This window comes from Chenopodium album, chromosome 15 (assembly GCF_948465745.1).
Source record: "Chenopodium album chromosome 15, dcCheAlbu1.1, whole genome shotgun sequence".
NCBI classification, from domain to species: Eukaryota; Viridiplantae; Streptophyta; class Magnoliopsida; order Caryophyllales; family Amaranthaceae; genus Chenopodium; species Chenopodium album.
This window is the reverse complement of record NC_137848.1, coordinates 36494822-36516288: the sequence shown is the minus strand read 5'-3', so window position 1 is coordinate 36516288 and position 21467 is coordinate 36494822. Positions and strand designations below refer to the sequence as shown.

The 21467-nt window shown below is 35.0% G+C and overlaps 4 protein-coding genes and 1 long non-coding RNA gene across 7 annotated transcripts; 3 read left to right on the top strand and 2 right to left on the bottom strand.

Annotated features, from left to right (window-relative positions):
- Positions 1-941: 941 nt before the first annotated feature.
- LOC145583115 (uncharacterized) lies at positions 942-9840 on the top strand. Of its 2 annotated transcripts, none has more exons than XM_081640269.1 (2): positions 942-4439; positions 9287-9840. In XM_081640269.1, exon 1 carries the CDS (start codon positions 3365-3367, stop codon positions 4436-4438), a length of 1074 nt encoding a protein of 357 aa, XP_081496395.1. In that variant the 5' UTR covers positions 942-3364; the 3' UTR covers position 4439; positions 9287-9840. The 2 variants fall into 2 exon arrangements, with proteins under 2 accessions (XP_081496395.1, XP_081496394.1); XM_081640268.1 differs by lacking the exon at positions 9287-9840 and having other exon boundaries at positions 942-1318; positions 3361-8518.
- Positions 4608-7289, top strand: LOC145581113 (uncharacterized). The gene is made up of 7 exons (XM_081638178.1): positions 4608-4612; positions 4716-5078; positions 5351-5419; positions 5533-5816; positions 6011-6239; positions 6909-7101; positions 7230-7289. Exons 1-7 carry the CDS (start codon positions 4608-4610, stop codon positions 7287-7289), a joined length of 1203 nt encoding a protein of 400 aa, XP_081494304.1.
- Positions 7307-8068, top strand: LOC145581112 (uncharacterized). Its single transcript, XM_081638177.1, has one exon. It carries the CDS (start codon positions 7307-7309, stop codon positions 8066-8068), a length of 762 nt encoding a protein of 253 aa, XP_081494303.1.
- LOC145583116 (uncharacterized) lies at positions 8711-13701 on the bottom strand. 2 transcript variants are annotated; one of them, XR_014100057.1, is made up of 3 exons: positions 13606-13701; positions 9970-10068; positions 8711-8847 (listed from the first exon to the last, which is right to left on the bottom strand). It is a non-coding gene; the product is annotated as an uncharacterized LOC145583116 (long non-coding RNA). The 2 variants fall into 2 exon arrangements; XR_014100056.1 differs by lacking the exon at positions 13606-13701 and adding an exon at positions 10163-10247.
- Positions 13702-15362: 1661 nt separating this feature from the next.
- Positions 15363-17519, bottom strand: LOC145581111 (uncharacterized). The gene is made up of 4 exons (XM_081638175.1): positions 17210-17519; positions 16037-16984; positions 15659-15792; positions 15363-15452 (listed from the first exon to the last, which is right to left on the bottom strand). Exons 1-4 carry the CDS (start codon positions 17517-17519, stop codon positions 15363-15365), a joined length of 1482 nt encoding a protein of 493 aa, XP_081494301.1.
- Between the last annotated feature and the right edge of the window lie 3948 nt (positions 17520-21467).

The following is a 21467-nucleotide window of genomic DNA, read 5'->3' as shown; positions in this document are numbered from 1 at the left end:
ATAACTGAGATTAAAGGAGAAGAAATCGTTACCAAAGTTGAAGGAAACAAGAGATGGAACTAAAAAAAGAGTTGTAGAGAGAGAAAATAATACTAGAGTTTAAGAGGAGAGAGAGAGAGTAAGGGAAAGGAGAAAAGAATACTAAACTCGCTTAACAAAAGTGTATCTATACTAAGCTCGAAAATCCTAAGTTAAAACAACTTAAACGACGCTTAAACTTCTCCTCAGAAACACGCGCCCGATCGGGCCCGCCTTTTTCTTCGCCCACTCGTTCTGGGCATCCGCCCGATCGGGCTAAAGCTCGCCCGATCGGGCCTGCTTTATGCTGGACTTGGATTAGGCTTCATTCTTGGCCCAATTCGAATCTCCACTTCGGGTCTTGAATACTCGGTGTCCAAAAGCAATCGGTCATGCCTTCAAATGCTCGTAGTTGTACTGCAATAATCCCGGGAAAAAGCTCCAAAGATGCAATTTTTTACAAAACTCAACCAAAACTACGAAAACACTAGAAAACACCAATTAGTAATAAAGGTGGCTCTAATGAGCCAAAAACATTACTAATTATGACCAAAGGACGGGGGTAAAACACTATACATAATAGACATATCACCCGAACAGAAACAAACACCCATAACCTATCATCTTTTAAGAAATACCGATAACTTGGAGAATCGCGCGTGATAAGTGCATAATATACCATATTTTAAGTCCCTAATATTAGTTTTATTATTGCCTTTTATTAATTTATTTTAGGAATTTTTTTACTTTTACAATTTTAGTAGTATATTCATGTTAGATTTATTCTTTTACTAAGTTTCTTATATTAGAGTACTTAATATGTTATCATTATTTTGATTAGGAAATGGAGGCAAATTACTTCCTACTAGCTCAAAGTCACGTGAAGAACACCCAAGGAATTGCAAATTAAAATGAAAGAAAAATAAAAGAAAAGCAAAAAAAGATAAGGAGGATTCTTAACTAATAAGAGGCGTGAAAAGCTAAGTACCTCAAGAAGCTGTCAGGTTTATCTTCAATAAGCTCAATCCGAAATTTATGAGAAATTATGAAGAAGATGAAGTTATATCCTATTCTAAAATTCTATCCCTTCAACCCAGAAAACCTAGGTTGTTTTCGGTTATAAAAATCCCCAATTATCCCTCCTAAAAGACACACAAGTATTACCACAAAAAAATATAGGAAGTTCGTGAGGCTTAGTAGACCACGAATTGGTCCAAGGTTGATCGATTGGGTGGTATTGGAAGGCAAAGGGTCGAATTTGACGGTGAATTCGAGCAACGGCTGTTTGATTCTTGGCTCAGTTCTTAAGTTCTCCTTAATTTACTCCTCATCTTTTAATTTTGTGATTAATTTGTTTGCTGCTACTTGGTGAATTGGATGTAATTTGATCTATAATTTCCTGACTTATGTTTCATCGTTTAAACGCTGAGTATAATCGTATTTCAATATTCAAGTTTGGTATTTAATTGATTCACATGATTCTTTCCTTGTTTTTATATGAACGTTTAATTTATTTATACTTGTAATTGGACATTATTGCTAGTATGAAGTAATTAGACTATGCTAAATTATTACTTGATGCGGCGTTAATTAATAATTTAGAGTGAATGACTCGATACTACTAGTTTGAGCGGCTCAATCGTAGTTTTGTTGAGTTTGTGGGTTGGTCTAATAAATCAAGTTTATTAGGGTAGAAAGTGTATTAGTAAGATTCTAATTTCTAGTGAGCTGTACATTTCAAATTGACTACGGCGGTAATTTGACTACCTAAGTATTAAGTTGAATATTGAAGGAGACTATGAAAGGAAGTTGGGAACTAAGTTATGTCGTTTTAATCAATGAACGAATTGGTATCACATTGGTGGTTTGCTTGTCGTCTATTCTAAATAATAGATTAGTATATTATTTTATCTTTTTTGGTTTAGTTACTCGTTCGATTAAACCCCCCATTCTCATGTATATAGTGTAAATATTATTCTTTATGTATATATAGTTTACGTTTCGAGTTGATTTTGAGTTTATAGAGTTAATTAATCTCCTCGTGGGTTCAACCCTTACTTACCCTTTTTACTAGTTGTTAATATTTTTGAAGGTTTAAGTTGAGTTAAATTATTAATTAATTTTATACGGTAAACGACCCGTATCAAATTTTGGCGCCGTTGCCGGGGAGATATTGTATACTTGAAAATTCAAAGTCTAACTTCGTTAGTTATGGTTTCACACTATTCTGTGAAAAGTGTTGAGTTAGATAATTTTTATGCTTGAATATAAGTATAAATAATTTTTTCTAAAAATAAATAAAAATATTTTCATGGAACGTGAGTTATACCTGATGTAGTGATGTTTATCTTTGCTAGAAACTTATAGATACATTATATATGTCTGAAAGATAAGTTGACTTATATTGATTCGCTATTAATGTGCTTTCATATGATTTCATGCCTAACTGTAGGGTAGTCAAGTATCTTTATGAACATTAATATTAGTAGCAGATTTGTAACTGTTTATATAGCTTTTAAAGGTCAAGACAAAAATAAGTTGAGTTATAGATAATTCTAAAATAAACTGACTCACAACGGTAGGTAGAGTACCCAATGAAATTCAATTACTGAGCTTTACCTCTATTAGATGCACACTGAAATTAAGGTCAAACTTGTTCTGCTAGCAATATTTTGCTTCAAGTTCATCTGATATAATTCAAATTATATGGTTGTGATGCAGGTTAGGTTTATGTTTTGATACTGCTCAAAAGGATTCTTGTACTTTTTTACTTTTCCACTTATGTTAGTATTAACCTTGGATGAGAAATCTGATAACAAAACTATAAAAACTGAATTATGCATGCTACAAAAGTGTTCTAATAATACCTGGCAGAAGAAATGTTATGAGTTAGTGTCCATTAATAAGTTACTTTTGTGCTATTATATAATGATAATCTAAAAATCAGAGAAAAACAAGTAGTTTATAAATAATCTAACAGAGTAAGATTGGCAATAGCTAGCTTTATATGTTGAATTTTGATATATGGGTGCATGAGCATTGGTACGACTAATCCTAAATACAGGAAAACCATTCTGCCAATCCGTTGGATTACTAATCTGGTCATATCATTACTTGTCAGATGCTGAATTGCTACTGAAAATTTAGTATACTTACTGCCAGTTACATGAAATTTAAAATTTCTTGTCAGAAGACCTGATCTCATTACTTCAGAACTATTAAAGCTATAAATCTTGCCTAATTATAAGCTTCTAAGATCTGACTAAAAATTGATTGTTGAAGTTTACATTTCTACACTAATAATTCAAGCTCATTTCTCATTAGTTTTTGTTTTCTTTATAGGTGCATGTACGCGTACTATACAGAAGCAAGACTTCAACGCATAAAAGTGTACGTAGGCTTCCTAAACGAGGTAGAACTAGAGAAGCTACTTCACATTTTTAGCGCAAAACCTGAACTTGAATTAGAAGATCCACTACCAATCAAATACACATTCATGGCCGAACGGACGTTGAAGGAACTAGGAGCTCCAAAGCTGGAGGATGAGCCCCTGTGCATTGTTTTTCCTACTCGGAAAAAACTATTGAAGCTCAATTCAGGTTTTTTCAATCTTCTCCCTAAATTTTATGGGAACACAGGTGAGGATCCCCATAGATACTTAAAAGAATTTATTGTTGCGTGTTCTACTATGAAACCTGAAGGAATTGAACAAGATCATATTCGAATGCATGCTTTTCCATTTTCTTTGCATGATATAGCTAAAGATTTGTTGTATTCTCTTTCTTCTAGATCCATCACAACTTGGGAGGCTGTCCAAAAAGCTTTTCTTGAAAAATTCTTTCCCGCAAGTCGTGTTGGGTCCATTAGAAAAGAAATATGTGGTATTAGACAACATGGTGAGTCACTATATGAGTATTGGGAACGTTTTAAAAAGTTATGTGCTTCTTGTCCCCAACATCAAATTAGTGACCAACTTTTAATTCAATATTTCTATGAGGGATTGCTGCCTAGTGATAGGGGAATGATTGATGCTGCTAGTGGGCGTGCCTTAGTTGACAAAACACCTTCTCAAGCTAAGACTCTAATTTCTAATATGGCGCAAAATACTCAACAACATAGTAGTAGGAATAATGTTAGAAGAGTTAATGATGTGGACTTGAGTGGAATTAAAAATCAATTACAAGAAAATGCACAACAGATTGCTACTCTAACCACCTTAGTGTCTAAGATTGTTCCTGGTAATGAGTCTAAGGCTAGAGTGTGTGGTGTGTGCTCTGATTTTTCTCATGTTACTGATGAATGTCCTACTTTACAGAGTGAAGATGTTAATGCTTTAGGGGGTTTTCTAGTCAACAAAATAGGAAGTATTATCCTTTCTCACAAACTTATAATGAAGGCTGGAAAGACCGCCCTAATCTAAGGTATGGAAATAGACCACAATTTCAACAGTTTAATCAATTTAAGCAACATGGTCAATAAAACCCACCAATCAATTTAAGCAACATGGTCAATAAAACCCACCACCTAAACCTGCTAGCCCTTCATTAGAAGATTTGGTGAAACAGTTCTAATAGGACAGGTTCACGATCATGGTGTTGAATATCAAAGGAAAACTGACATTCACCTACATCACATAGACACTCAAATAGGTCTAATAAGCACTTCTCTTTGTAATTTGGAATCTCAACTCTCGATAGACTTCCTTCTCAAACACTTGCCAATCCAAATGAACATGCTAAAGCTGTAACACTTAGGAGCGGTAAAGAGTTAACAAAACCTAAAATAAAGAATAGAGCAGTAGAGAAAGAGGTAAAAGTCAGACCTAAGGATGTAGTTGGTGAGAGTAAGGAAAAACATGATAAAGAGAGTGAGAAAGAACCCATAGGAAAGAGTAATTCTGATGTGAATTTTGATGTTTCTCGTTTAAAAGATATTTCCCCTTTCCCTTCTCGATTTGCTAAAGCTAAGAAAGAAGCTATGGACAATGAAATTCTAGAGACTTTTAGGAAAGTTAAAGTTAATATTCCCTTTCTTGATGCTATTAAGACGGAGACCCGAGGGTGCACCGGTGCGAAGAGTGGAAGAGTGGGACCATGGAGGGATTAAACGAGGAAGAGGGAGACCAAAGATGACTTGGTTGGAAGGAGTGAGGAAGGATATGAAGTGCATGGATTTACGTGAGGATGAAGTTTTGGATCGTAAGGGATGGAGGAGAAAGATTTATGTTGATGACTACACGGAATAATCAAATTTGGTTCATGTTAGCCGACCCCACTTTTGGGATTAAGGCTTTGATTGATTGATTGATTGATTGATTGATGCTATTAAGTAGGTACCACACTATGCAAAGTTTCTTAAGGAACTTTGCACTAATAAAAGACAATTTCGCCCTTTTAAAAAGGTAAGTAAGGGGGAAAATATATTAGCAGTAATTCAAAAGAAACTTCCCCCTAAATGTAAGGATCCTGGCATGTTTTCTATTCCATGTAAAATTGGTAACTCTATTTTTGAAAGATGCATGCTAGACTTAGGTGCTTCAATCAATGTCATGCCTAAATCTGTATATGATACCTTGAATGTGGGTCCTTTGTCTAAGACTAATGTTGTTATCCAACTAGCTGATAGATCTAATGCATATCCTATGGGAGTTTTAGAAGATGTACTTGTTCAAGTGAATGAATTAGTTTTTCTAGCTGATTTTTATATGCTTGATATGGGAGATAGATCTCATATTGTTCCTTTATTGTTGGGTCAACCTTTTCTAAAGACTTCCAAGACTAAAATTGATGTTCATGAAGGTAATTTGACAATGGAATTTGATGGCGAAATGATTAAATTTAACATATTTGATGCTATGAAATACCCTAATGATATAAATAATGTTAGTTCTATAGATTCTTTTGATGCATGTGATTGGATGGCTCAAGATTTTTTTGATGAGTGGTGTGAAATTTGTTTGAAAATGGTGTTTTTGGTGATGTTGAAAAAACAGAAATGGTTGATTCTTTTGTAGCGTCGTTTGATGTGATTGAATCTGATATTTCTGATGGATGCGAAAAATCTTTGCCTTCTGTTGTGCCTAAATTGATTCCTTCTATCGTTAAGCCACTTGAATTAGAATTGAAACCCCTTCCCTCTAATCTAAAGTATGCTTATTTGGGTGATAATGAGACTCTACCTGTGATTATTTCAAGTTCTTTAAATGAATCTCAAGAGACTAGGTTATTGAATTTGCTTTAAAATCATAAGGAAGCCTTAGGATGGACTTTAGCTGACATAAAAGGCATTAAACCTGCCATGTGCATGCATAAAATTTTTCTTGAAAAAGATGCTAAATCAACTAGAGAGGCTCAATGTAGATTAAATCCTTCAATGATGGAAGTAGTTAAAAAGGAAATTTTAAAGTGGTTAGATGCAGGGGTGATCTACCCTATTTCTGATTCTTAGTGGGTAGTCCATTCATGTGGTGCCTAAAAAAAGTGGAATAACTGTTGTAGAAAATAATAAAGGAGAGCTTGTCCCTACTAGAGTTTCTAATGGATGGAGAGTTTGTATTGACTATAGGAAGCTTAATCAAGCTACTAGAAAAGACCATTTTCCCCTTCCATTTATTGATCAAATGTTAGAAAAGCTTGCTGGACAATCTTTTTTCTGTTTTCTCTATGGTTATTCTGGTTACATACAAGTGCCTATTGCTCCTGAAAATCAAGATAAAACCACTTTTACGTACTTGTCCTTTTGGTACATTTGCTTTTAGAAGAATGCCTTTTGGTTTGCAATGCTCTTGGAACATTTCAAAGATGCATGATGAGTATATTTTCTAATTTAATTCAACAAGATATGGAAGTGTTTATGGATGATTTTACTGTGTTTGGCGATTCATTTGATAGATGTCTTCATGCTTTATCTCAAGTTTTGAAAAGATGTGTTGAAACTAACCTTGTTTTGAATTTTGAAAAATGTTATTTTATGGTTGAACAAGGTGTAGCTCTTGGTCATATTGTTAGTGCCAAAGGTTTAGAGGTTGATAAACCTAAAATTGATGTCATTAGTTCTTTGCCTTACCCTACATGTGTCCGTGAAGTTAGATCATTTCTAGGACATGCTAGCTTTTATAGATGCTTTATCAAAAATTTCTCTAAGATAGCTTCCCCTTTATGCGCCTTGCTTGCTAAAGATGTTGTTTTGACTTTAATGATGAATGCAAAAAGGCTTTTGATGATTTAAAAGACAAATTGACAAGTGCTCCTGTGATTAGACCCCCTGATTAGTCTTTGCCTTTTAAATTATGTGTGATGCTAGTAATAAGGCTGTAGGAGCAGTTTCAGGGAAAAAGAAGGATAAAGAGTCTTATGTGATCCATTATGCTTCTAAATCACTGGATTATGCCCAATGCAATTATATTGTAATTGAAAAAGAGATGTCTGCGATTGTTTTTGCTTTAGAAAAGTTTAGGACCTACATACTTGGCACTCGTTTGATTGTTTATTCTGATCATGCAGCTCTTAAATATTTGTTAAAGAAGAGTCACTCAACACCTAAGTTGCTTAGGTGGATGCTTCTATTACAGGAATTTAACGTGGAAATTAGAGATAGAAAGGGTGTTGAAAACCCAGTTGCTGACCATCTAAGTAGAATTGTACCTAGAGAGGATTGGCCTTTAATAACTGAATTTTTTCCTAATGAGCAACTTGCATCTTTATATAGTGTTGACACTCCTTGGTATGCTAATATTGTTAATTATCTAGTGACTGGAACACTTCCCCCTACACTGACAAAAGCTCAAAAGAATAAGATTAAATCTGATTTTAAATATTATCTTTGGGATGATCCACATCTGTGGAAATTTTGTTCTGACCAGATGAAAAGAAGGTGTGTAGATAAATCTGAATTTTCTTCAATTTTGAATTTCTGTCATTCTCTTGAAGTTGGTGGTCATTTGGACCTCAAAAAACCGCGTTTAAGGTACTGTAATGTGGTCTATATTGGCCTTCGTTATTTAAAGATGCTTACATGTTTTGTAAATCTTGCGAGCAATGTCAGAAAATAGGTAATATTTCTAAAAGAAACGAAATGCCTCAACATGGAATCATAGTTTGTGAAATCTTTGATGTGTGGGGAATTGATTTTATGGGCCCCTTTCCTTCTTCTTTTGGTAATCTTTACATTGTGCTTGTTGTAGATTATGTTTCTAAATGGATTTAAATTCTGAGACCATATGTTTTAAATAGGCGTTCTCTGGATTTAAATACTGAGACCACCTACTTTAAATGAGTGGTCTTTGTTTTTTGAATAATGAGATCATCTATTTTAAATAGGTGGTCTCTCTGAGGTCGCTTTTTTTTAAAAAATAAAAATAAAAATAAATTGTAATATCCCTTTTGCAATTCATATTCATGCAATAAATTTTGGCGCCAATATGTTACGTTGCTGAACCTGCCGCTAATACATATATATAGAAACATAAATTTTCCAAATAATATATATATAAATAAAAATCTTTAATACAAAAACTAATTCTCTGCAATAGAAATAAAACCCAAAATTTACATTAATTCTAATATTCAAAAACAAAACTCAAAAGTAGAGCTTTTCCTCAAAAAAAAAAAAAAAAAAAAAAAAAAAAAAAAAAAGTCAAAAGTAGAGCTAGATTCACAAGTATAATGATTAACACTAAGCTTATCTCGTACTCAAGCTCAGCTGATTCATCATTAAGCTCATCCATCATGAATCTTCTTCATCTGGCTCATGATTAAGAACATATTTAATCCACAAATCTCGCATTTCATCAATGTCTTCCGAAGAATATGTACAAATTGGGGGAAAGACCTACAACATACAACATATGCCAACAAATAAGAGTATTATTTATTTACTTATTTTTTACGGAAATCAGAGAGATATTTAACCAAAAGCTGAAAAATCAGACGTAAAAAAGCAAAAGAGCATATTGACGAACATCCTCAATCCACACCCTTAGCTCACTTAATTTCAAGACTTGGTGTATTTCAGACATAACAAAGCAATGAAAAGAAATGAATTTCAGAACTAAAAATCACAACTTTAATGAAATTCCAAAGGGGGATCAGAACTCCAATTTCAAATTTCATTCCTAACTTAATTTCAAGACTGATTCGAAAATGAAAAGTAGACTCGACAATTAGAACTACAATCAGAACTACAGATCAGAATTTACAAAACCTTATAGCTATTATAGATTGCATAAGATGATTATTTTTTGTGGTTAATATGATTAAGCTGCATGCAGACTGTAGAGTTACATTCACAGTTCAGACAGTTGGTTAGAGCAACGACAGACAGAGTTAAATTCACAGTTCAGACAGTTGGTTTCACAGTTTAGAGTTAATTCACAGTTGGTTTCACAGTTCAGAGTTACATTCACAGTTCAGACAGTTGGTGTAATGGATTGGGTCAATGGGGTCAACACCACAATTCAGCCACCACTTTTGGTGTATACGAGGCGCGCAAAGATGGGGCAGCAAGGGTCAAGGGAAGTCAGCAACAAGGAGCAACAGGACAAAGCCATTTAAAGAGAAGTTAAGGAAAGATAGAAGCCTCCTTTAATCATGTTCACTATGGGTTTCTATTCTAGTTAATTAATGTCACATGTATTATCTAAGTCTTGAGTATATGTATGGTAGTTTTGGCATCGGTAGAGATCATCCAGAAATTAGTGAGTTGACATTAGAGAGACTTGTAGCCTAAAGCTACTAGAGAGATTCATAACCTCAAGTTATGCTTATCCCCTTGTAATCGTTCTTCAATCAATCAAAATACTCAAGCTTTCATCCTAAAATTACAATCACTGTGTGAAATACATTAGCCGAATTCAATACATAACAAGTTGGTTTCACAGTTCAGACAGACAGACAGTTGGTTAGAGCTGAGGACAGTTTTTACCAATTTAAATGACATATATTTGTAATATACCTGCTTGGAAACCCATAGCACTCTTTTCTGCACAATATCTAGCATTTATCGACAAACAAAGTATCCACAATACTTGGTGTATGCTGGTTGACGAGGACACTATGATAATGCAAACAATTAATCATTAACAAGATATTAGATTTTAGGATTAAACTGCATAATATCAACTGCTGTAAAACTTTAGATAACTTACTTGTGGTTGCTCCCACCTAATATATGCATTCTTTTTTATTTTCTTGATGTCCTTCCGATGGACCAAGCTGAATTATTTGATTCCTCTACACAATTACATGAAGATAGGAAAATTGTAATAGTTTCCAAATACACAGTAAGATTAAAATAAGAAGTTAATGACACAATTATTGCATTTATACATACTCAGTGATGATCTTTTCAGCGAATGAGTTGATTTTATTTTCTGCTCCAAGTGGATCTAGCCAATACACCAACCCATTCCACAGACTAATAACAGTTAACGTCCAATGCATACTAAATTAGCAGCAAGGCACTTTTAGAAGGAAGAATGGATAAGAAAAACAACAAAATGTAAAAGGGGGCAGAAACTGTTTAACATAGCAATATTGCCCTGACTTTCTTTGCTTTAAGAGGAATTTATTAGTAAAAATAGCATAGCATAGCAATATAGAAGCAATCAGGTTAACAAAATTGAAATTACATATATTAAAGCATAAATAACGAACAAGAATAATAATCAAAGTAACATAATTACATAACAAAGGAACTATACTTACTTGTCATTAAAAGGAGCAAAGAATAGCTGATTATAGTTCTTCCCCTCATTGCACCCAAAAACACGAGCTAAATAGTTAGATCGAACTTGCTCGTTTGTCGTTGGTGTCAAAGGCGATAGAACATTAGAGTCACAAAACCCATACATTCCCGAGATACCTTCTTTGTGACAATGTTCTTTCAAGATCCTTATCCCATCAAAAGTTGTAAATATATAAGAGAATGGACCAAAAATATTCCACATTGTAATTGGAAACTAAATTGGAGGTGAACTTACTTCATGAATATATTCATTTGCGATTCTCCAACCTCCCTTTGGAAACACCAATCAAGCAAGTCTTCGTAATCAAGTGAAACATTTAACCCATTTTCATTAAGAAACATGCTCTCTGGAATAGTGATAGAGATGGTATCGCCGGTATTTTGCATCCCCATAGCTTTTTTTCTCATAACACGCATCAAAGTAGATGTCACCTTCTCACAATCCTTGTCGGTAATAACATACTTACGAGTTGTTGATGCGTGGGAGGATGTAGATTGTGGGGATGGTGTGGTCACATCAACTTCTTTATCTGATTGGCTGTTAGCCTTTATAATATGTTTTCACATGAAAAATAAAACAAGACTATCATCAAAAATGCAAGGAACAACACACCGAAAACTAAGAGGGGATAGGAACCAAAAAAATAAGCTGCTGCCGCTGCCACAACAGTCAGTAGCTTAATGAAAAAAATATAAAGAAGCTTAAAGACAGTAGTAGACAGCAGCTTAAAAACAAGGAAGAATACTACCTTTTTGGGGAAAATCAAATGATTAGGCCAAGCTGTGTAAGATCTCTTAGCATGACATACAAAAAGCAATCCATTGTTTGGGCATGGAAGAGGAGCAGTTGGCACAATATCTTCTATAATGGTGACTCGACGATGACCTGGGGGCAACGATGTGTTATGATTACCAAGAACTTCGGTGCTGCTTTCTATGAGGACTTGTCCGTTAGCAACAACTTGTAGAGATTTGTCGCTTCCCTCAACTGCAAAGCAACAGTCACTCCATCCCTAAAAATGAGCACACAAGTGTTGTCACAACATAGTATATGGTGTAGACTCGGTGGTTCAATGCAAATTCATATATAAGTTTTGATCTTCAGGTCAGTTCTGAATTATGGGTTCTAAAGTTCAGTTCAGATCTACAATTTTAAACTTCAATTTCTGATGATTATGCTAGATTTCAGATTCTATTAGGAAGGACATAACCTCATAATATATGCAGATATAAGCTCTACTGCTAATACCATTATTAAAGCTACATAGCTAAAATTTCACATAAACATATGTGCAAAGTATGGCTGACCTCGGGAAATGTATGGTTGCTAATGGTATCCACAACTTGACTTAGCTGTGCGGGGGTTGTGGTATGTGCAAATTGATGGATATGGTTCACCTCATGCCATTAGACACGATATGGCTCTGTCTCAAGGTTCTGAAGATGAGGCTGATGCACAATAGGGTTGTTTGTATGATGAGCATCTGCATTTGACTCAATTTCATGTGCATAGTGGGCCTCTTCATGAGATTTATCCCCTGGTGAATCGTGTCTAAATTGTGGCCCTTTACCATCATGGCGTTCCATACCTCCAATTAAGAGTTGTGTCAATGGGATCTCATGACCAAAAGTTTTGTCTATATGAGCATCATTGAACCCAATACCATCTTCCCCTTGGTTTGTAGAACTATTGGAGTCGCCACCAAAACAGAAATTATTACCAAAAACACCAAGCAGGCCATTTAAATCTGTAGTGTCAGTGTCACCACCAAAAACACCTTGCTGAGCACCACCAGCCATGAATGCTCTCAATTGCTCTTGGTTCAAGCATGACATCATGAATGACACTATAAAATTCTGCTGCTTCATCATAGATGCCATCTTTGAGTTCATCGCATTCATTTTAGCATTGACTTCGCTAGGTGTAGGTGGTTTGTTGAACCCAAAGTACTGTGTTAGTTACTCCAGATCCAACACCCCTAACAGAACCACCCCGTTCTGGCTTGTCCAACGCTCTTGCTAAGATGTCATCTCTACTTGTAGCGAGTATTTCACCTTTTTGAACTTGCGCCTCCAACCTAATCTGGAAATTATCACAAAGAATTATATCAGTGCCCAAATAATAATCTTATTGACTGAAAAACACCAAAAACAAATGAATATATATCTTACTATTGCATCATGGATTTCCTTATCTACAGGATTATCAAAAGTTAAAACTCCATTCTTCACGTGAGAATGAGCTTTAATCCAAGTCAAATGCCGAGGCACGTATGAAACATGTACTCCTTACTTCTCTAGCTCTTTTTCCTACCATTGGAAATAAAAATAGAATGTATAGCTGAAGCACAAACGATTTCAAAAGTTCTAAAATTCTCAATTGAGTTCTCTAATATTCTTTTATTAAATTAACATGAAAGAGCATGGTGAGGATTGTCACTATTAAGCTAAGCAACGAGGCAAAGGTAAAAAACAGAACACTTCTCTTTTCTCCCAACTACTGTATTAATATATCTCAGATTAGGGACAATATTACAGGGAAGGAAAGCAAAAAATCTTCTGAATCATGAAATAGCAGAGAGAGAACTGAATGCAGTTTTTACAAAAAGTTGGGAGCTACACTTGAACACCATTTCTACCAAGTATAGTATGCTTTCAAACCTGCTTTTGCAGCTCTATTTTAACATCAACTGATCACAACAAGTATTATAAAAGGATATGATACACCAGCTAGTAGTTAGAACAGCAGGTATTAAATTTTTTTTTAGACAGAAACAGAAGGTTACAACAATAAGAACTCAGTGTTTCCACAAAGTAATTATAAAAGGTTTACCATATACTTACAATTGTTTCTTCAAAATATTGATAGCCAAGTCTCCCACCTCGATATTTTGAGGTCCTCTTCTTCGAACTTTCATGATTTCTTTCACTCAATTTCTACAATAATTATATTTGAGTCAGAGTTAATCCACAAAAATTTTAAATTTAAACAAAAAAATATTGACAAAATGAATGCCAACGTAGTGAGCTTGCACCTTGAAGTCCCTAGAATTACAAGCTTGAATGAATTTTTCCCAATCATCTTTAGATATAAAAGGATATTTCAATGGTGGAGAATCGTTGATTGTTCCATCTTTCAGGGACAACCACTTGAGCCTTAATCTAGTCTTGAAAGCTCTCCATCGAACACAAGCTCGTTTCATAATCCAACCTTTGCGACCCTCAAGGACATGAAACCCCCTCTGTATCCAAAAGAAATTTAGACATTCGTCATATATGTAAAAGTATCTATATATAATTCAGTTTCTCTTCATTTAAAACCTAAAAACGTTATTTTCATACCGTGATATTCTCATACAAATCATCAATGAGTGCTTTCGGCAGGTCTAACCACTTTCTGTAGGTGATGCTCACTTTTTCACGGACAACTACACCAATGTAGGTGGAGAAATGACCTCTATGAACACCGATAGGGATTCTCCTAGTTGTATGCCACTGTAAAGGGATTTTTGTCCCAACCTGAATAGCTCTCCCAACCATTCGGAGTATGGTACGACCTCTTTCTTCCTCGCACTCAGAATTATCCATTGCGTGCACTTGCGATTTCTTTCGAGCCATCTACAAAAGGTCAAGATAACATTTAGAGTCACATGAGTAGTTAAACTCAAAACAAAAAAACCATTTGTCAAAAACTGAACAAAATGGAGAAGTTTAGTTTAGTAACGAGGAAATGAAGATGATTTGCACAAGCACACATTTATCACTCACCTACAAAGTTTTTTTATCACGCTTTTGCTTAGTTCCATTTTTTTCTTTTTCAACCCACACGCCTTCATTGTGGTTATCTCTCACATATATTGAAACATCATTGGCTACATCATCCTCATTATATCCTTGTACCTTATGCGTAACATAACCATTGTCTAACACACTATCATCGCCATGATCATCATCAATATGTCAAGGATTCGGTGTTATAACTACTGACATTTTCTTGTTTAACGGGTCATTCATATAAAACACTTGTTTGCCTGACTTGCTAAGATGAAAGGATCTTCTTTATGCCCAAATTTGTTGAGATCAACCAATGTAAGCCCAAAATTACTATGTTTGACCCCATTTTTATTATCAACCCATTGGCATTTAAAAAGTGGTACTGAAAAAGTAGAGTAATGTAACTCACAAATCTCTTCAATAACCCCATAGTACCTCATCAAACCACTCACGGGATTTTTGTCTTTAGCACTGGCAAAATGCAAGGCTTCGACCTCTAAAGTAACATCACTATTTTGCATAGTACTCTATTGATCTTGGAACCTTGTGTAAAATGTGCAACCATTTATAACATATCCAGAATAGTAAGTAGCATTGAAATTAGGCCCGAATGCCAAACTTTTCAATCAATCAGAAATTACAGTAGAAGAATCCATTAGCTCTGTCATTACTTGCACTTTGAACCAACTAATGAATGATCTGCTATGTTCGGCAGCTAATGATTTCTCATTTGCCTTTCTGTTGCACTTCCTCAAGTAACTCATGTGTTGCTCCACATATGACATGACTTCATCCTCATTATGAAGAATGTATGAATGCGCCTTATGTCAATCATCACTAGATAAGTCACGCTGTTTTCGACCTATGGTCCCCTCACCATCCATTCTTCCACTGTGACGAGATATAGGAAGCCCAATCTGCTTTGAATTCAAAAAAAAAAGTCACCAGTATAAGTAAGAACTTCTTCATAAAACAGTCGTTCAGCTATACAACCTTCCGGATGAAAAGCATTCGTCACATATCCCTTATAGGTTTTCATTTGCCTCTCAAAACACCACTTATTTCTCATGTGAACCAGACCACAATATCTTATCTCTCTAACTAAGTGGACCGGTAAATGAACCATAATATCAAAAAATGATGGAGGGAAGTACATCTCTAATTGACACAAAATTGAAACAATTTCATTCTCCAAAGTAGTTAACTCTTTAGGACCAATGACTTTGCTATAAAATCGCATGAAAAAAGCCACATAGCCTGATAATAGCAAAACGAACATCTTTAGGCAAAATTAAGCGAATCGCCATAGGTAATAACTGTTGCATCAAAACATGGCAATCATGAGACTTTAGGCCTACAAGTTTCAAGGTTTCCATATTCACAAGGCTGCGAATATTAGAAGAATAACCCTCGGGCACTTTCACTCCTGCCAAGCTTTCACAGAATTAGATTTTCTCTTTTCTTGACAAAGTGTAAGCAGCAGGAGGCAAGTACGTTCGACCTGTATCATTATCAATAGCATGGAGTTCACCTCTAATCCCCATATCCTTCAAGTCATCCCTGGCTTTTTTGCCATCTTTAGTCTTATCGTTGATATTCAATAAGGTACCAATCAAACTATCACACACATTCTTCTCAATATGCATAACATCAAGTGAATGTCTCACAAAAAGATATTTCCAATAAGGAAGCCGCCAAAGATATGAACACTTTTTGAACCCCTTCGTAGAAAGGGTCGATTTATGTTTCTTGCCAAATGTGATTTCAATATTTTTCACCTTATCGAACACCTCTTCACCTAAGATGACTTTTGGTTGCCCTTTAAACTCTTGCTTCCCATTGAACACATTCTTTCTCCTGCGATATGGATGATTAGGCGGCAAAAATTGACGATGAACCGGATAAACATGCTTTCTAGATGCTTTTAACCAAGTTCCCTTGCAATGCTCCATACCGATGGGACAAGCTGTTTCCCCTTTTAAAGTGTACCCCGAAAGGTTATCATAAGCCGGAAAATCTTGAATAGTGCAAAATAGCATTGCTTTCAAATTAAACTTCTCATTGCGATGTGCATCAAACACTTCAACACCTTCTTCCCAAAGCATAATCAAATCATCAATAAGTGGTGTCAAATACACATCGATGTCATTGCCCGGTTGTTTTGGACCTTGAATTAACAACGACAAGAACATATACCTTCTCTTTATGCACAATGAAGGAGGTAAGTTGTAGGTGACCAACATAACTGGCCATGTGCTATATGTGCTACTCAAGGAACCAAATGGATTGAACCCATCTGTAGACAATGCAAGGCGTAAATTACACTTTTCATTGGCAAAGTCAGGGAATTTTCCATCAATAAACCTCCACTGCGGAGAGTCGGCTGGATGTCTAAGCATTGCATCGTCTACTCGACTATCGAAATGCCATGTCAACTTCTTTGCATCTTCTGCTTTTGAAAACCATCATTTGAACCTTGGTACTATAGGAAAATACCATAATACCTTGGCTGGTACTGCTCCTTCCCTTTTCTTGTACCGTGAAGCTTTACAAATTGGACAACTCTCTAATGATTTGTATTGATTTCAATACAATACACAATCATTAAGGCATGCATGGATTTTCTCATAAGTTAAACCCATTGAGCTTAGTGTCTTTTTTGCCTCATATGTACCATCAGGAAGAACATTATCTTTGGGAAGCATATCTTTCACTAGCTCCAATAACATAATAAAACTAGTGTCAGTCCAACCATGACCCGCCTTCAAGTTATATAACTTGAGAATAGCGGATAATCGCGTGTACTTGGTGCAACCTTCATACAATGGCTTTTCAGAGTCGCTTAACAAGCTCTCAAGCATTGAAGGGTTGTCATCAAATTGATCTTCAACCGCATGCAACATGTCCTCCAACTGATCACCCTCATCAACATCATGAACTCCACGCACATTATCCCTAGTCTCACCACTATCACTCGCATGCATGTCGCTACGTTCCCCATGACAAATCCAATGGGTATATGTTCTATCAAATGCCCATTTATTTAAATGATTGAGAATTTCATCCGGTCTCTTATGCAAAAAATTATGACACATAAAACAAGGACAACGTAGCTTGGAGCGACCTCCACTATTTTCAAATGCAAATTTAATAAATTCCTTAACACCTTGTTGATATTCCGGGTCACCTGGCTTTGTTGTTGTTATCCAACTTCGATCCATTTCTAAGCGCAAAGAACAAAACACGAACTCCTTAAAATCTTCACTTCTAACAAGTAAAATCATAAAAGGTATTTTGAAGGTGTACCTCAAGACAAATCTAACAAGAACAATATCTCAATTATCGCGATAGTAATTGAAAATGGGATTCATATGTGAACAAGAGCAGATTACTATAACAATAGAACATCATTGCAAACAATCTTTTTTTTAACACACAACAAAGAACAATATATTACTGGCTAAACAGCCTTAGAGTATATCTTACAACAAAATCAATACTTCTACCAGGCCACAAAACATAAGTCCAAAATAAGGCCTTGGTAGAGAAGTACAAAGAGAGGAAAATAGGACAAGCCAAGAACTAACAACAACAACATAAGGATTAGTAATATAATACAACCTATAGATTAAGTTGTTAAGCAAACTGAAAAAAAACATTAAGATTATGTGAACAAGAGTAGCCACAAGAGCAGAAACAGAAGCAGCCACAAGACAGAAACGGAAACAGAAGACAGAAATAGAACAATGGCGGAAACTGAACAGGAGCAGCCACAATACAGAAACAGAAGCAACTGCAATGGCAAAAGACATCCACTCTCCATGCATCTTAGTGAGTGAATGAGGGTGTCAGCCGCGGAACCTTAACTATCTCTTTGAAGAAGAAACAAGTTTCCAGAGAGTTGTAGTTAGATTTGAAAAGTAGTTGTATATGTCCCTTCAAAATGGCAAAGCTGGTCCATTTCCTATACAATCAGACTTAACTCTAGCTTACTATCTTAGCTTCCCTACTTCCCACTTCCTTGCCTTTCAACACATATTTCACACTTCAAATAGAGACGTGGATGTTTTTGTAACATAATAAAGTTCATTGTACTGCATTCAACTTCGTTGTAGTTGGATTCGGATTACTTCAATTCCTCGGTCGCTCAAAATTATTAGCTATAAAGACAAATGAAATAGACAAGATTTGATTACGGGTCTTTAATGTCATTCCACAAAATTGAAACCAATAAAACTTATTGATTACTCACAAACAAAGTGATACATATTGGATATCCACACTAATATACTCTAACCACCTAAGCTATTCCTCACTCTCGTACACTAGAGTCTAGACTTCCTGATAGCATCTAAAGAATGTATTGACAACGTATTATTTTGTTTTGATGGTCACTAATCAAGTACTTGTGACATAAAATCTATGCTAATCTTTGGCAATAGCATACAATTTCGTGAATGAATGATTGGAGAGAAGACCATATCTTCTTCCTATCATTTTGGAAAATTTTACCATACTTTGCTAAAATATATTTTTTTTTATAAGGAATGAATAAAGATACCCCATATAAATAAAGGCAAGCAAAATCAAAGTGAAAAACAATCAATAAACACAATTACAAAATTCAAACTAAAATATATTTTTTATAAGGAATGCTGTCGGGAGTTTCCAACAATAAGCCAAATGAAATATGGAACAACAATCAATAAACACAATTACAAAATTCATATTCAAAATAATATCTGCAAAAAAAAATCAAAATAAATATGATACCTAGCTTAGTTGTAGTAACCTTAATGGGGCTGGTTAGGGTTTTTCGTCTGGTCCTCTTGGCAGTGGTTGGCCGGAGGTAGAATGCGTCAGTAGTCGATTGTGGAGCCTAGCAATGTTGTGCGACTAGGGCAGTAGTACTAAATTGCAAATTCAATGCCCAAAACAATCAATCAATTGCTACCCTTGCGACCCTATGTGGTGCTAGAAGCGCAGTAGGCGACTGTAGGTGGTGTTTTCCGGCTAGCCGTGCGACCCTAGGTGGTGGAGCGATTGCGAGAGTCACGCGGTGCGTGTTTAAGGGTTTGTGGTCTGGAGAAATATAGAACTCCAAAACAACGATGAAGGTTTGGAAATGGGTTTTGAACTTCAAAAGAGTGTAATGAATTTCATAAAATGGGTTTGGAAATGAAAATGGAGGAAGATGAAAATGGAAAAGGTGGAAAACGAAGGTGAAAATGGCGGAGGAAGCTAGGTTGCTGGAAATTTGTTTTTGGCGGTTTTGCGTGAAAATGAAAATTAATTGGGAATGTGTTGACTGAAGCTAAGGGAAACTAATTCCTTCCAAAAAAAAAAAAAAAAAAAAAAAAAAAAAAAAAAAAAAGCTAAGGGAAAATAATGTAGAGACCATACTAGCTTTCCAACGGTCTCTCGTTTGTTTTTTTTTGTTTTTTTTATATGTACTTAAAAAAAAGAGACCACTTATGTAGAAAAATGGTCTCTCCCGTTTTAAATTAAAATTTTGAAAAACTACAAGAGACCTATTATCTCAAATAAATGGTCTCTCGAAATATCAAAGAGACCATTTATTTGAGATAATAGGTCTCTTGAAACTAAGAGACTGCCTATTTAATTAAATGGTCTCTTACTTGAGATCTCTTTGGCCAATTTTGTAGTAATGCGGGTCAGTTTTTGCCAGCCCTACATAAAAGTCACTTATCAATAGTAATTAACAACTTTTTTAGGGGTAGTAATTTACAAAACGCTTTTTTGGGGTAGTAATTGACAAATTTTCCCTAATTCCCAGGTTGTGTAGAAGATTGTTGGCCATTGTAGACACCTGATTGCGTCTTTCCAAAAACCAAACCCAATGATGAGTACCTTTCACGTTTTGATTAACGAGTTCAGTAAAGAGTTGAAATCTTGAGAAGTTTCCTCAAGCCTTAACCATATTTCTAACCTTACCTAAGGTGTTTTTAACCAAAATCATTCATTTCGTGCTTTTATACCCAAAATCATTTATTTTGTGTCCTTCAAATCTTTCGTGTCCAAACCATAAAAGCGACACAATGGTTATATGGGGTCCAAATACTTTATTTAGGCCCTATATAATCATACTTCCAATCCTAAATCAATTAGGATTCTTTAGGACTTCTAGAATCCTCTAGAAGGTTCTAATATATCATTTCCAAAAAGATGAAGATCAAAAGAGTTCGAAGCCGATTATTTTCATATGATAGTCCTTATCCCGTTCAAATTAAAAGACGTCTGGATATATTTCACAAACATAATTCCATTATAAATCAAACTCCGTACGGCTTTAATATCTTTTTTTAGAACCATTGCGCAACGCCAGGACCAATATGGCGCATCAACACCCAACGCGGCACGTCAGACCCAACGTAGCGCGTTAAAGTCAGTGTTACTTCCATTCAAATTATGTTCTTTTTCTGATCATTTGACTCTTTTTTTTCTTATAGTTACTAGTTGAACCACCACGTGCAATGCACGCAACAGACAACTTGGTTTTTAAGTATAGTAGTGTACACTTTTTTTTTCTGTTGTTTTAGTAGTGTAAGTATAGTAGTGTATATATTGATTGCATATGGTTGTATAATATAGCTAAATTATGTCGTAGCTATAGATAGCTATAACTAACTTTTTTAAAAAAAATAAAACAAAAAAAGGATTCAAGTGTGTCATAGCTCATGGGTATAGATAATTATAACTACGGCAAACTGAAAAAAAAATCAAAACCAAAATTAATAATAAAAAATATATTAAACAAAAATGACTCAAACAACAAACATGTCATAGCTATAGACGAATATAACTATGACAAACTTAAAACAAAAAAGTTATAAAAAAAATAGTTACCAAAAATCCCTCCTTTCCTTTAACAAAAACTATTTACAACTAACATTCTAGAGAGAGAAAGAGTG